General features: G+C 37.0%; 1 protein-coding gene across 6 annotated transcripts in view; it reads left to right on the top strand.

The window, feature by feature from the left end:
- The window catches only part of MARCHF8 (membrane associated ring-CH-type finger 8), a 119132-nt gene that overhangs the window by 48642 nt on the left and 53721 nt on the right, over positions 1-16769 (top strand). For all 6 annotated transcript variants that reach the window (XM_061178299.1, XM_061178376.1, XM_061178531.1 and 3 more), the window contains exon 2: positions 3010-3189. In XM_061178299.1, coding sequence (XP_061034282.1) covers positions 3088-3189 — 102 coding nt within the window. In that variant the 5' untranslated portion in view covers positions 3010-3087. The remainder of the gene's footprint in view (positions 1-3009; positions 3190-16769) is intronic.

Below are 16769 nucleotides of genomic sequence, written 5' to 3'. Positions count from 1 at the left end.
TTGGTTTGCAAAGCCAGACGTTTTGGGGGCTCTTCTTTCTGTTGCAAGACCCAAAGGTTGTGGTGCCTGGTGTGGGTATAAACCCCTTACTCTTCGGGAAGAAGCTCCATTTATTTGTTTGTTTGTCTATTGCTTGATTTGTTGATTGATTTTATTAAGATTTCTCTCGATTGTGGGTCACCATATTGGGAGTGGGGTTTTTGGTGAGAGCATGCCTTTCCTACCCGTCTCGATGAGGCCCTTGTATCCTTTGTTGTGGAGCAGGTGTTCTGGCAGTTCTCAGGTTCTTTTCAGAAGGACTTGTTCCCTGTGTAGCTGTATATTTGTTGTGTCTGTGGGAGGAGGTGAGTTTAGGATCTTCCGATGCCACCATCTTGAACCCAGTTTTCTTACCATTCCTTTGTAGTAAGTTTTTAAATCAGGAAGTATGAGTTCTCCAACTTTGTTCTTTTTCAAGATTGTTTTGGGTGTTCTGGGTCCATATGAATTTTAGGATCAGCTTCTCCAATTTCTGCAAAGAAGTCAGAAGGTTTTTGATAGGGATTGCTTTATCTGTAGATCAATTTTGGGAGAATTGCCATCTTAATAATAGTAAGGCTTCTGATCCATGAACATGTTATATTCATTTCCATACTCTTAAACAACCAGTTTTGTCTGTCCAGTTCTTCTAGATATGGATGTTCATATTAAGTGTGTTGTATTTTGCAAAGTAGCATTAGTGGAATTGAAGTCCTCCTGCCTGATTGTCAGGCATAGTGCAGAGGTTTAACTATTGCTCTTAATTAAACATGACTTGAATTGATAGAAAATGATATTTGGAAATTATGTGAAGAAACTAGTATGAGTAATACCTGCTTTATGATTTTCATATGAACCTTCACATACAAAGTGGTATGGTTTGTTTTGTAGTTTGGTTTTTTAAATTATCATTTTTATCCTAAATATGTCTGACATAGGAGAGGGATTGCTTCAGGCAAACTTTCAGGTCTAGTACCTAGAGATAGGGGTGCATATCCGAAGAGTAGCTTACATGGCTGTAATGAGGGAGGTCCTTCAAAACTTTGCGATAAAATTTAAAACCCTCTCACATTTGTGTTTCTATGGCATAAATAGTCTTCTCCAGGCTTGTCATGGTCAAGTACCAGTGATGTAATAATGATGATTATACCAGAAGCACCAAAGGCAGCTATTGGCATGCTATGTGGTGGGGCTCTAGGCATGGTTAGTTTGACTAAGTATTCTAAGAGGCCACATGGAGTTTGTCATCTCTGACAGAGGACTTTAATGCATTAGTGATGAAAAATGGCTCACTACTGACTCTTGTGATCTTCCAGAGAGTGTAAGACAACGCAGCAGTAAGTGAGTGCCTCTTGTCTTATGTAATGTAAACACATATATTCAGACCATTTGTTTGGGTACAGTGTTCCATCTTGCGTCAGCCTCATCAAATGCTTGAAATAGAGTAGGTGATATATAATATCTAGACATTAACATTTTATTTATTATTGGATATAATATCTAGATACTAATATTACCTACTCTTGTTTTCCTGTTTTATTGCTTATGAGTGATCACCCAACTATTATAAAACTAGACTTTTTAAAAACAGGATATTCTTTTAGCTTATTTTCTCCTGTGTGTTGATCCTTTCCGGTTTCTTGTTCCTTCCTGTTGTTTGTTGATCAGAGTCCTGTGGAAGAAGTTGGTTTTGTGAGTCCTGTTGCTCTTCGGTGTGGTTAGTAACACTGTCAGAGGTGGGATCAGCCACACAAACACCTATCTTTGGTCCAGAGCACAGTTAGGGGAGAGGTGGAACAAATGGCTGCTCGACAGATGTGTACTTAGGGTTGTCAGGCCCTGTTGTTCACCCTCCTTGTCTACTGCCCCACCTCCAATACATGCTTAATAAACGAAAATCCCCAAATTAGAGATTCATTCTTTTGGATTAAGGCTTCCATCCTTTGTTAAAATTCAAACAGCGTGAAATGTTACCTTGTTAAACATTATGGATAGTTTGGGTAATTTATATTTAATTGGTTGTATACAGAGTTTGATAGATCTCAGTGGGGGCAGGGAGATAGAGAACACACAATTCAATTACTAGGTACTTTGGAGGAATGTAGGAGAAAACCAGAAAAAAAGTAAGGGCTGCCTGGAATCATGAATATAGCTTATTCGGACACTATTAGTTTACCTAAGGGCAGCCTTTTATGGTCCCAGGAATGTCTGTGATGACCCTCATCTTCCCTGGAATATTCTTAGAGCAGGATTAGGAAACTCCAGGCCTGTGGGCCAAATCTAGTCTGCCACCTATTTTTGTAAGTAAAGTTTTATTGGAACATAACCATTCTTATTCATTTACAAACTCATTGTGCCTACTTTCTTGTTACATTGGCAAAATTGAGTAGTTGAAACAAATATGGCCCACAATGTATAAAATATTTACTTCTGGCTCTTTACGGGAAAAGTTTGCCAATAAACTGGTTTAGAGAGTCTAGACTTTTAGAAGGTTAAGCATGGATCATAGATATCTTAAACTTATTTCAGACTTCTTTAACTTTTAATATTACCATTATATGGACTCAAGGGCAGCGATCTTAAGGAAGGATCACTACTTATATCAGGATGAATGCTGTTCAAAAAAAAATGTGTAACTTCAAAAATATTCTTAAAATAAAGGATGACACTGCTATGTTTAAAACCTAAGTAGCCATTGGAAAATTAATATCTGATTATGCATGTACCTGTTACACCAGCCTCTTTCAGGTGCTCCCGTGTACCTGTTACACCAGCCTCTTTCAGGTGCTCCCATCTTATTACATGAGAAAAATGTTACAGTTCTCGCCATAGGCATTCATCTTCTATCATTTTTGAAGACGAAGTATTTATGTTAGACATTGTAACTTATTTAACTAAATATGAATATAAATATAAAATGCTAATCTCACTGTTGGACATTTTTAAAGTGTTTTAGCTCAGTTATGTCTTGTCTTCCTTTCTCTCTCTCAGCTTGAAGTCCATGGCCCAAAATGACTCTACCACTGGAGACTTTCTTCCGTAAAGAGGAAGACCACACAGGAGGCTGGGATGAGCATGCCACTGCATCAGATCTCTGCCATTCCATCCCAGGATGCCACCTCTGCTAGAGTCTACAGAAGTAAAACCAAAGAAAAGGAGAGGGAAGAGCAGGTACTGGGGGAATACCCTTCTTAGTTTCATTATTTTTGTTCTTTTCATTAAATACAGTCTAGAATAAGCTCTTACGATCAAGTTTTCTCTAATAATAAATTTAAAAAGCACATGGTGTGAACAGTTTTGCTCAGAAGAAGTTGTCTTTTTGTAGGTTTCTAGGTTTTCAGATTTTGTAATCAACTTATTCTGCCATGATTATATCATGACTTATTTATCTTCATTGGTTAAATATTTCTGCTAAATCACTGAGAAAAAGTTCTTTGGATTCTCAGAATATGATGCAAAGGATGAATTTATTTGAGCAAAAACATATGCCTGCTGAAAGGGTGTCATAGTTAACATCAGAGTCTACCTCTGCTCTCATATGGCTTTTGATTGGGCCTGACAATTAAATATGCATTAGAATCTAATAAGGTCAGTGGTGAAGGAAGTTCAGGACCACCTAATCCCAGCCCAAGGGACCAGGAATGGCTTCCTTGAAAAAATGACATTTACATGGAGACCCCGAACCTGGAGTTAGCTAGGAGAAAGAGTGTTCCTGGGACATGCTGAAAGGCCAAAGGTTAGAGCAAGGTGGATTTGAAGATATTAAAATAGAATAACTGGAATATAGAGGTTGAATGGGTAGTGGCAAGATAGGAGGTTGGAAAAGTTATAGAAGTTACCTTAAGGAGTTTCGATTACTTTTGCAAAAGAATGAATGATCAGATTTGTGTTTTTAAATCTTTCATCCAGCCTGCAATTTGGAGGATGAATTGAATGGGTGGCAGGGAGACCAGTCAGAGAATTATTTAATAGCCTACTTAGGCCAGGTTTGACAAACTTATTCTGTAAAAGGCCAGATAATGAATATTTTAGACATTGTGGGTCAGACAGTCACATCTCTTCAACTCTGCCATTGTAGCATGAAAATGGTCAAAGACAATATATAAATGAATGGACATGACTGTGTTCCAATAAAACTTTATTTACAAAAACAGGAGACAAGTCAGATTTCGCCTGTAGGCTGTAGTTTGCTGATATCTGGCCTAGGGAAAAGTTGATGGTGACTTTGTCTAGGATAGGCGTAGTGGGGATAGAGATTTACATTATTAATCCAGTGGGCTTGATGATTGAATGTGGGGAGGGACAGGGAGGAATCAGAGATGACCCCTGCTGTCTTCTTGCCTTTACAGTGTGCTTTACAAACATTTGCTCCTTAGTTCTTAGAGCATTCCTATTTTATAGTTAAACTTAATCTTTGCCCAAGACTCTAAAGAATCCTTGTTATAACAAGAACTGATGTCTTGTGTGAAGTTGAATCATTATAGTTGATGGAACACCATTCTTTCCATTATTACGTATAGAATAAAGAAAGAATCTATCGTATTTCTTAAAGTACATGGACTATAGAAAATGAAAAGGTGCCAGGTGAATTGAAAAGGTCTCTGTAGTCTTAGTTTGTGGGTTTTTTTTTCATTGCTTGTGTTGTCAGTCTGCACCCTTTCCATTTTGCTGAGCTCTTAGAAGTGTGGCCAGCATTGTCCGACTAGGGGTAGTGGTGGGGTAGGTGGTTTCAGAATGTCATATTTTCAGTATTTTAGTTTTTTTACAACATGCTGGGGACGGGAAAATATCCCTAAATATCTTTCCCATGTTCTATCAATTTTCATTTGTTAGTCTTCATTTAAGGTTCAGTTAAATTAATAGTCTTTTCTTATAATCCTTCTTAGCCCAAATGGATTTTTAAATACCACTAAGTAGAACATTTCCTTGGTCTAGGGTGCTTGCCTGTATTAAGTTGAGGCTGTTAGTTCCTTATTCATTGCAGTGTCGAGTTTGGGTATCAGATGGCGGGAATTTCTTGGTATATATATGAGGAGGCTATACATATTTGTTTGGAATAGATAAAGGAAGATGTCCAACATTTTAGCAAGGAAGAGAGATCTCTTTTGTATAAAACCCTCTTACAGATTTGTTGTAGGTGGGTATTCAGTAAATACTTATTGAATGATATGATCTATTTGATGCCATTTTTAAGGTTTAAATAAGTAGCATTAACCAGCTGTTTCATGGAATTGGGATTTTGATTGGTATTGGGAAGAAGAACCATCCTGCCCCACCTTCATATGGGGAATAGTTTGAATACATGATGGCAAGTGTGACAGTTCTGGGAATCATGGTGCCAAGGTGAGGTGGCAGGTAGTGGAAGAGCCACTGAGACAGGAGCTTGAAGAGCCCCAGAAGAGCTTTGGCAGCAGCTGGCACAGCCTCTGAAAAATGATTGTTGTAGGTTTCTAGAGTCTGAAATGTGGTATCAGGATGGGTTTGGAAGGTAAATTTTTGTCCAGTGAAGCCTTTTTTCCTTTATCCAGTTTCCCAGGTGCAATGAGTTCAAAACAAAATCCTTTTGTACAATTTCTGATCCTCTTGTGCTTGGGAGAGGAGGAGAGGAGGGAAAGAGAAGCTATGCAAAGGCACCCCTTCCTTCCATCCCATCATCCACTGTTCTCAGAACCTGAAAGCTGGCAACCTGAGACAGTCCATTACATCAATAACAATTTTATTCCTTCTGAATCTTGTGAGAAGAGAGGAACATCGCAGTTTACACAGAATCAAATAATGTAACTGTTAACGTGGACACAGTTTTACCTATGTTTATCAGATGTGAGATTCTCTCTGTAGCACCCATTGCCCGAGCCCGTATCTACAATTCTAAGAGTTAATGACTTTTACACGGTAGTCAGAACACTTGATGAATAAATGAATGAGTTCAGTTTTAATGATATGGGGACTACTGTGGAGGTGAGAGGAATGTTTTGCAATCCATAAAAGGATTTCTTCTGCTGTTACTTATGAACTGGGTAAACGTTTCTTGAATATTTTTTTTCTTCGCGTTTTGTAAGTATTGCTCCATTGCCATTACACTCCGGTCTGCATTTAGAAACCTGATGTTGTAGTTGTTTGCATTCTTTCAAAAGAAACATATTTTTTATAGCTTTTTGCAGAATACTTTCTTCTTATAGTGTGAGGAGTTATTTGGTTAAGTCTTGCTGTTCTTGATGGCTTTCTTTGGTTCTTGTGGGGGATTTTTGAGCCTTTGAATCTTCTTTCAATTCTGAAACCTTTTCTTCTACCTTTAATCATGAACTCCAAACTCTGATTCTCTCAAGGATTGCTGCTAGAGGTTAAATTTCCATATTCTCTTGGCTATTGTGTATTCTCAGATTCATTCCCCTTAGTTCTGTACTGTGGTCCTTTGGAATTGACCTTTTCCAAATTGCCCTATTTTGCTGACTCAACACTGCTGATTTTTGCTTCTTTCTCTGTCCAAGAAGGTTCTTAATTGATCTGTTGCCATCTGATTGCATTTTGATTAATTTCTTATCTGGAGTTATCCTGTTTTGTGGTTTGATACATCTCTTTACGTTTTTCGAGATTTTTTTTTTATTATGTTTTGGTTTGTTTTTAAATAGCTTTATTAAGGAATAATTGACATACAGTAAACAATACATATGTAAAGTATACAGTTGGATAAGTTGTGAAATATATATATATACACATGGAACTATCTCCACAAGCAAGATTGTGAACATATCCATCACTCCCAAAAGTTTCCTCATGTCCCTTGTAATCCCTCCCTCCCACCCCTTTCCAACCCTTTCCTCAAGGAATCATTGCTCTGTTTTCTTTCACTATAGATTGGTTTGCATTTTCTAGAGTTTTATAAAGATGGATGTACATATATTAAGTACTCTTTTTTGTCTAGCTTTTTTCATAGCTTAGTTCTTTTGCAATTCATCCATGTTGTGTGTATCAATAGTTTGTTCCTTTTCTTGCTGAGTAGTACCCATTGTATGGACCTACACAATTTGTTTATCCATTCTCCTGTTGATGGACATTTGGATTGTTTACAGTTTTTGGCTGTTACAGATAAGGTTGCTGTGTTCACACAGCAACAAGCCTTGTATGTCACATTCATACAAGCCCTTGTATGGACATACATTTCCTTTCCCTTGGGTAAATACCTAGAAGTGGGACTATATGTATGTTCAGCTTTTTAAGATAGAAACTGCCAAACTGTTTTCCAAAGTGATACTGTTTTACATTCCTACCAGGAGTATGAGAATTCCAATTCTTCTATATCTCCACCAACCCTTGGTATGGGCAGTCTTTTTAATTTTAGCCATCTAATAGGTTATACTAGTATCTCATTGTGGTTTTAATTTGCATTTCCCTCATGAGTAATGACATTGAGCATCTTTTCATGTGCTTATTTATCGTCTATATGTCTTTTTTGTGTGTTGGACCGTCTGTTCAAATCTTTTGTCCATTTAAAAAAAAACACCAATTTGTTTTATTATTGTTGAGTTTTGAGCATTCCCTGTATAGTCTAGACACAAGTCCTTTATCAGATATATGCTTTACAAGTGTTTACTCCAAAGGTTTGGATTGTCTTTTCATGCTCCTGCTGGTGTCTTTTAAAGATGAAAAGTTTTTAATTTTGAAGTCAAATTTATCCATTTTTTTCTTGTATGCATTGTACTTTTGGCATTCTGTTAAGAAATCTTGGCCTAACCCAAGGTTGCAAATAATATCTTCTATTTTTTTTTCTAGAAGTTTTACAATCTTGGTTTTACATGAACATCTATGATCTATTTTGAATTAATTTTTATAGATTGTGTGAAATACATATCCAGTGTCATTTTTTGTTATATGAATATCCAGTTGTGCCAGTAACATTTGTTAATAGATTGTCTTTACTGCATTACCTTAAATCTGTTGCTCATATAGGTGTGTGCTTATTTTTGGAGTCTGTCTTCTGTTCCATTGATCGACTTTACATTACTTTACATGGGTTCCATTGCCCATCTTTACATTAATACCCCACTGTCATGTACATTCTAGCTTTATAATGAGTCTTGAAAATCAGACTTTGGCAAACTTGTTTTGCCTATTTTAGGTTTTTTGCATGTCCACATGAATTTAAGAATCAGATTGTCAATTTCAAAAAAAAAAATTGTCTACTGGGATTTTTGTTCAGATTGTTGAATCTGTAGTTCAGTTTGGGGGAGAACTGACATTTTAACAGTATTGAATCTTGACCCATGAACAAGGTATGTCTCCTCTTTAAGTCTGATTTAATTTCTCTCAGCAGTGTTTTATAGATTTTAGTGTATAGGTCTTTACACACCTTTTGTCTGATTTATCCCTAAGTACTTTTTATTTTTGATGCTGTTGTAAATGATATTGTTTTTAAATTTTAATTTCCTCTTGTTCATTGCTAGTACAGAGAAATAAAATTGATTTTTATTTATTGATCTTGTATCTTGCAATTTTGCCAAAGTCACTAGTAGCTTTTTTGTAGAGTCCATTGAATTTTCTGCATAGGCAGTCATGTCATCTGTAAATGAAGATAGTTTTATGCTGCCCTTTTCTATTTGGATGCCTCCCTCCCTCTTTCTTGCTCTAGTGAAAACCTCCAGTACTATACTGAATAGAAGTGGTGAGAGCAGACATCCTTGTGTTTGTGACCTTAGGGGGAAAGCATTCATTCTTTCAACACTAAGTATGATATTAGCTCTATGTGTTTTGTAGATACTCTTCAACATGTTGAGGAGGTTCCCTTCTGTTTCTAGTTTGCTGAGAGTTTTGTTCAGTTTTGATACTGGTAACTTGCGTCTTCACTATTTTTTTCCTGATCTAGCCAGATGTTTATCAATTTTATTGATCTTCTCAAAGAATTCTTTTGGTTTCATAGATTTTCTCTATTGTCATTCTGTTTTCTATTTGTTTCATTTCTGCTCTGATATTTCCTTTCCTCTGCTTCCTTTGAGTTTAATTTGCTCCTCTTTTTCTAGCTTTTTAAGGTAGAAGTCAAGGTTATTTATTTATCTTTCTTATTTTCTATCACAGGATTTAGTGATTATAAATTTCCCAAGTTCTGCTTTCATGGCATTCCACAAATTCTGCTGTGTTGAGTTTCATTTTCATTCAGTTCGAAATACTTTCTAGTCTCCCTTTTCATTTCTTCTTAGATCCATGGGTTATTTTTAAGTGTGTTATTTAATTTCCAAAATTTCTGGACTTTCCAGAGATCTTACTTTTATTTATTTCTAATTTAATTCCATTTTGGTCTGAAAACATATTTTGAATAACTTAAATCCTTTTAAATTTACCAAGACTTGTTTCATGGTCCAGAATATGGTCTCTTTTGGTAAATGTTCTGTGTACACTTTAGAAGAATGTGTATTCCACTGTTGTTGGATGGAGTGTTCTATAAATGTCAGTCACATCAAGTTGATTGACAATGGTTTTCAAGTCTGCTAAACCCTCACAGTCTAGTTGTTCTGTTATTAGAAAGCGTGGTAATTAAATTGCTGACTATAATTGTGGATTTGTCTATTTCTCCTTGGAGTTATACCAATTTTGCTACATGGAGTTGATGCTCTGTTATTAGGTGCATAAACATTTAGGATTGTTTGGTCTTCTTGATAAATTAACCCCCTTATTATTAAGAAATAATTATCTTTATCCCTGGTAATGATATTTTTTGCTCTGAATTCTACTTTGATAATAACTCATTATTGACTGGGGGATTTTTGCAGAAACTAACGCCTGCAGCTGGCGATTTGTTATGTAAGTGATATTGATTCGTCTCCTGTCAATAAGGTTTGGGTAACAAAAGACGTATTAATACATCTCTGGTCAATAATGTGATAATACAGGCACTACAGCTTTCTTTTGATTAGTATTAGTATGGTATCACCTTTTCCATCTTTCTACTTTTAACCTATTTGTGTCTTTAGTTAAAGTGCTTTTCATGTAAGCAACATATACGGTTGAGTGTTTTTATCCAGTCTGACAATCTCTCTCTTTATCTGGATGTTTAGACCATTTATATCTAATGAGATTATGGATATGGTTAGGTTAAGTCTTCCTGTTTGTTTTCTGTTCATCCTATCTGTTCTTTGTTTTCCTTTTCATTCCTTTTCTGCTCTTCAAAACATTGAGTGTTTTTTAAGATTTAATTTTCTTCTTTGTTGGTTTATAAGCTGAAACTTTATTTCAGTGTTTTAAAATTTTATTTATTTTATTTTTTTAGGGTTTATATTATATATCTTTAAGTTGTCACAGTCTACCTTCAAGTGATACTTTACTACTTCAAAAATACTATAAGAACCTTACTTTCATTCCTTCCCCCCTACACCCCAGTCTTTATGCTACTGTTGTCATATGTTTTATTATATATATGTTATAAACCCTAAATATGATGTTATTTTTAAACACTTTTATTTTTAAGGAGATTAAAATAATAAGAAAAATATCTGTTTACACTTATATAATGTAACTACCGTTTCTGGTGTTCTTCATCTCTTTGAGTAGAGCTGTATTTCCATCTGTCATTTTCCTTCCATGTGAAGGACTTTCTTTAATGTTTCTTCTATTGTGAGTTGGCTGGTAATGACTTCCTTCAGCTTTCTTTTTTTGCTTCTTCTTTTTTGTTTTCTTCATTTCTTACGTCTGGGGTTTGTTGAGCTTTGTGGGATCCGTGGGTTTACAATTTTCATTGAATTTGAAATATTTTTCAGATATTTTTTCTGTCCTCTCCCTTATTTGGGGACTCTATTACACAAATTAACTGGCTTGAAGTTTTCTGATATTATGTTTTTAATTTATTTTTCTTTCTGTGTTTTATTTTGGATAATTCTAATTGCTATGTTTTTAAGTTCATTAATCTTTTGTTTTTCAGTGTCTGATCTGTCGTTAACTCCACTTAGTGTGTTTTTCATCTCAGACATGGTATAGTTTTAATCTCTACAACTTCAGTTTGGATCCTTTCTTATATCTTCCATGTCTCTATTCAACTTTTTGATCATAAGATCCAAACTGAACTTCTAAAAATTTATTTTGAAATAAAACTGACTTAAGATACCAAGTGATGGGTATCTTTGTAGTATTTTTTTTTAATTTAAAAAAAGTTAGCATAGTTGTAGTATCTTGAATATATTTCCATCTGATTATCTTAAGATTTTTAAAAATTTCTTTCCCAGTTCTCTTTTCTTTTTCATACAAATAATTTCACCATTAAAAAAAAAGTCTGTGTTTTTCTTATTCTTCTGTCCCCTTACACCATTATTTGATGTCTTTTCTTATCCCTAGGCCTATTTGGAAATGTGCTTCTGTGCACTATGTAAGATTATTAACATGTATTTTTAAAAGTCTAAAAGACAGTTTTGTATCTGGCCATCAAATAGGTGTTTAGAAATACACATTTCATTTGATAGTATTTGTAAATTACTTTCCATCTCAGAACAGTGTCCATTTTACCCTGTTATTAACAGGGCTCCAGGTCCACTGTAAGCAACGGCATGATTTTTAATTAGTTTAAGGAGAGGGGTTTAATATAGGGAAGTAGATGCCTACAAAGTATTTGAAGGGCTAGAGGAGTAGGCCTTCACTGGGTTTCCAGGAACAGCTAAGTCCCAGCACCCCTGGACTACTCTGTTGAGATCAGGAGCTGACAAATCAGAAAGTTGCTGTTGATACTTCTGGTGAAAAAAAAGTCACTGTCTTTACCGTGGTTTGAAAGCTACCGCTGCTGCTACAGACTTTGCTGAATTAAGAAGAAGCTGCTGGCTCTAGAACCACATCATTTGTGCCATGATCTCGACAAGCGAAGTGGATGCTCTGTCCTCTGCTTTTCTCCCTATGTCCCATCTCCAAATCAAGGCTTTGAGTGTGAGTACAACCTAATTATGGATTAATTGGATTAGCGCAACCTAATTATGTCTGGAACCCAAATTGCAAGGTTGTCCAGGAAATACATTTTTAAACTTTCTGCCCTATACCCCTTTAAAATGAAATTGGTATAGAAACTGAAAGATTTGGTCCACATCACAGTATCTCTCGAAGAGGATAAAAAACAAAAAGGTAATTCAGTGATTAGCTTACATGTAAACAGTACACTCCATAGGAAATGAAAGTGGTATTTTCTTTTATGTATTTATAAACAGTTCCGTTTCTGGCCCTGTTGGGCTCACCATCTTGCTTATGAGGTCAACAAGGGATTTTACCGTGTAGCATCAGGATGATGATCACCTGAACACACTTATATTTGCTATGAAAAGATATGAATGTTGGCAGCCAATACTGTACTTGTCTTTACCTGACATCTAAAAGATGGCTTCACAATTGTTCAAGTGATAACAGTATTTTGAGGCATAATCACCATACTTTTACCTCTTAATAATTATTCTCTTTTCCCTACTAGATAAATTATTACCCTTTAAATCATACAAACCTAATATAAGGAACCTGGAGAAAACAATCTGTGTTTTAACGTCTCGGAATCTCTAGCGCCATCTAGCCTAACCCCCATTTTAATGCTTGAACTTCTCTGGGTCATCATGGCTCGCTTGTTCTTGGCCCCTTTAGGGCATCTCTCATGGTACTGACCCACCACTTCCAAAGGCAGTCTGTACTTTTTGGGGTTACTAGAGATTTGAGATCCAGTATAAGAACTAACTCTCTGTAGCTTTCTCTTATTGACAGACCTACTTTTTTTCTTCTAGTAACTGGCAGTCTTACATTCTGTGGCATAAAAATCCATTGTTTCATGTATTACAAAGTTCAGTCTCTCAACATTCTGGTTGCTCTCTTTTAGACCATGCCTAGTTTCTTCCTGGAAGTATGCTTAAATGAAGAGATGAATATACATCTTTAAAATATACCTGTCCCAAATTATTGCCTTTGATTGGGCATCACCCTCCATGAGATCATTTGTATGGCTTCTTGAATCATCTGTGTGCTTTACCTGCAAGAGCTCCATGAGACTAATCTCATACCTAGAAATAAGGATTTCTTTTGTCATCTTTTTACCTTTTCTTGGTCCCTGGAGTGGTTTTTTCAAACCTGCTTCCAAGTATGTTTTCCCTGTCCGGTTATCAAATCTGTCACTGTAACGTGCTGGGAGCTACTCTAGTTTGCTCAAGTACACACAGGAAGTTACAGTGTGCTTGCAGTTTAAGAACCAAATATGAGTAATTCTTTTCTAAATCGTTGTTTTCTACCTTGTAAGGCTTGTTTTCTTTGAGAATGAAGAAATAAGATTAGTTGTTTTTCTAATGATAAAAAAAGAGTGTGCTATTATCAAACATGAAATACAAGTTGGTCAGTTTGAACTGTTACATTTTCTTGTGCACACATAGATTTTGAAGCTTAAATGTAGATAAAATTATATACAACTTTAAGGTCCTGCCATTTTAAATATTCTTAGTCAAAAGCCAGCAGTTTTGGTTCTGGCTATTTTATATATTAGCAGCTTACCTTTCCCAGCCGATTCTCACATAAGTCTTGGACTGGTAACGATTTGCTGTTTACTTATTTAGGGTATGAAAATGGAAGGATGTGCATGTTGACTGTAGCTGACCTCTGTGATGTTGGTTTGGGGAGAGTTTGCTAGGTAAGAGTCCATATCACGTAAGTCAAACGAGGAGTCTAGTTTGGATATATGGGAGTGAAGCGCTGGCAGTTGGCTTCAGTGTGTTGTGTATAAATCGAGTGAAAATGGCACATGAATATGTTTGTCTTGGTACCACTGCAGGACTCAGTGATTATGGTTTGTTGCCACTATTCTCTTACAGCTGTCCTATGAATTAAATAACTGGGAGGCAGATAATTTTTCAGATTTTCCGTCAGTAAGCCTGTTGAAAATAAGAGAGCCACCCAAATTGGTTTTTAAATGCAGAGGTTTCAAAAAATAATATTATAGCCATAGCATCCTATAATAGTTGTTAGTGACTTTTATATTTGACATCATGGAGATGACTCCTTTATTTTACACAAATGGAGAAACAGGTCCAAAGAGAAATGCCCTGCCCATGGACACTTAAATTTGTATATTTTTCCTGTGTTATTCTGTTTCCTCCTTAAAAATTCTTTCACACGACTATAAATATACTCCACACATTTATTCTTTCACTCACTTATACATCAAGCAGGTATTAACACTATATTACATACTGGAAAGAATCCTGCCCTGAAGGAGCCTGTAATCCAGCAGGGAGACAGGAAAGAGCCATGTCACAGAATGCAGTGATTGCTCTGATGGCAGCCTCCCCAGTGTATTGTAATGGGAACTTTTTTGATCTGTGATGTGACTAGATATTGCTTTTGTTTATCTCATTTTTGCTTGGGACGTAGGTGTGCTTTTTCAATTTTTGAATCTGAGAACCCAGGCCTTTCTTCACTTTTGAAAATTTTCCACCCATTATTTCCTCACATATTGCCTCTCCCCCATTCTCTTCATTCTCTTTCTGGGAATAAAGGTCACTGTGTCTTCTGCCATGCGTCCTGTCTGTGTCTGTGCACTGCACTCTGGGTTGATTTCTTCAGTGTTCTGTTTCTATTCACTAACGCGCTCCTCAGCCGAGTCTAGACCTGCCATTGAGAGAGTTTAATGTCTACATGTTTTTATTTCATACATTTTTTCCATAATTTCCTGTGTTTGCATTATGTTTTTTATTTTTCATTTATCTCTGTGAACATACAATTCAAGTTTCTTTCCCTTAGTTTCCCCAGTGTACTATGAATTGTGTGCTTATGTATAAAAACAATTCTGTTGTAAATATTACCTAAAACTCTAGATGTGAAAATTCTTCATAGTTTGCAGTAAATATGCTTGATACGTCATCCTCTAATAAGTGGAGGTGTGCAGTTGCCCACTAATTAATTATTCCCTTCACATATGGCCATTTTTACAGCATCTAAATAGGTGAAGCTACCGCTAAGGATTTGTTTAATTTAACATAGCATATACTTATATCATGTTTATTCTGTGCAAGGCACTGTTCTTCTCAGGGCTTTACAAATATTAATTCATTTGATCCTCATATGAGCACTATGAAGTAGGTACTGTCATTGTCACTCTCCTTTTATAGGTGAGGCACAGAAAAACGGGATGAGTTGCCCAAGGTTCCCTCATTGGCAGTTGGCCCGTGGTGGAATTGGTATTCAGACCAGCCTCCACATCCATGCTCTTAACTCACTTGCTCTTTGCATGCCACTCAGCCAGCCACTATCTTTCAAGCCACATGTCCCTCTTAATGAACCTCACCCAGCTCCACTCCCTTTGTGTCTGCATTCTTGAAGCACTTAGTAAGTCTATACTGAGCCCGTTTCAGGTGTTCTTCTGTTTGCTTCCTATGTCTAAATCTTGTGTCTTCATTAATTTATTCATTCTTCAAACAAGTATGTATTAAGCACCCATTACACGGTGGGTGCCATGTCACGCATTGAGCATAAATGTGGCGTTAACACAGAGACACCCTCTGCGCTGCCTAAATCTCTCCGAAGCATGTGCTTCTGTAAGTCCCCACGCCGCAGCTGTAGTCCAGGACCTCACCATTTCTACTGGTGCAGCAGCTGACATACTGGTCTCCGTGCTTCAGCCTGTCTCTTCCTGCTCTGGGCACTGCTGGAGGAGAAGACGACAGTACACAGTTCAGTGTGCTAAGTGCCATAGTCCAGAGAAGTGCCCCTGATTCAGTCTTGTGGTGACAGGGAAGGTTTTCTGGAAGAAGAGATGTCAAAGGTGAGTCCTTAAGAAGTAAGAGTTAGATGAAGATAGAGGTGAACAGTGTTCAGGGCAGAGAGAAAGGTACAAGGCCAAAACTCCTAGGGAAGAGAAGAACACATGGCATGTTTGAGGTACTGAGAAAAACTCACTATGCTGGTGGAACTTGAAATGTGCCGCTGGGGGCAGCGAGATGAGTCAGGAGTGGCCACGTTGGTGCTGAGGGCGCTGAGATGTCAGTGCAGGTGTAGAGCTGGAGTTACACAGTTGAAGCTGTTTTAGTTAGGTGACTGTGCAGTTTGGTGAGGGGAGTTAGAAAGCTATTGGAATAGGCTGGGTGATGATGGTCTGAACTAAGGAGGTGGTGCTGGGGATGAGAGAAGTGAGCAGATCGCAAGGAGATGAGCAGGAGGTAGGAACAACGACAGTGCTGGTGGCTGAGGGATTGTGGTGGTCGGGTAGGTGAGGTCTGGCCTAGACTAAAGGTTGACATCATTCACTTTGACAGAGGCAAGGTGGCAGTTTAGGGGAAAGATGGTGAGTTTGGTGGCAGATGTGCAAGTATGAGGTACTTGTGGGGGGTCCAGCTGGAAATAGCCAGAATTCAGTTGTGTCTGAATATCTATAGGAAAATCTGTCGAAGCTGGAGGTAGAAATTTTAGAGTTGGTGACATATACACAGTAAAGGATGCCCTAGGAATAGGTAAAATTTTCAGTTGGAATGAATAGCCTGAGGAGGAGTAAGGGTGTGTAATAGGACACCGTGGAAGCAGAGCCACCATGTCGAGTCACTGTCTCACAGACACCCCGTGCTGATAGGTACCTTTGGTGCTTGCTGTATTTCAGAAAATGTTATATCTTTCTTCCATGTCACTTTTGCATAGGCGATAAAATAGCACCCCTTTCATTCAGTTGTCCTTGTGCTGTGTTTGTGCATTTTTTGTGTTTGCTTATGAACTCAATATACCACATTTCAGAAGCCTGTCTTTTTTAAACATCAGGAGATGTGGTCGGGGGAGTG

The sequence above is a fragment of the Eubalaena glacialis genome, chromosome 1 (assembly GCF_028564815.1).
Source record: "Eubalaena glacialis isolate mEubGla1 chromosome 1, mEubGla1.1.hap2.+ XY, whole genome shotgun sequence".
NCBI lineage: Eukaryota > Metazoa > Chordata > Mammalia > Artiodactyla > Balaenidae > Eubalaena > Eubalaena glacialis.
The sequence above is the reverse complement of the archived record's forward strand: the minus strand, read 5'-3'. Positions and strand labels throughout refer to the sequence as shown.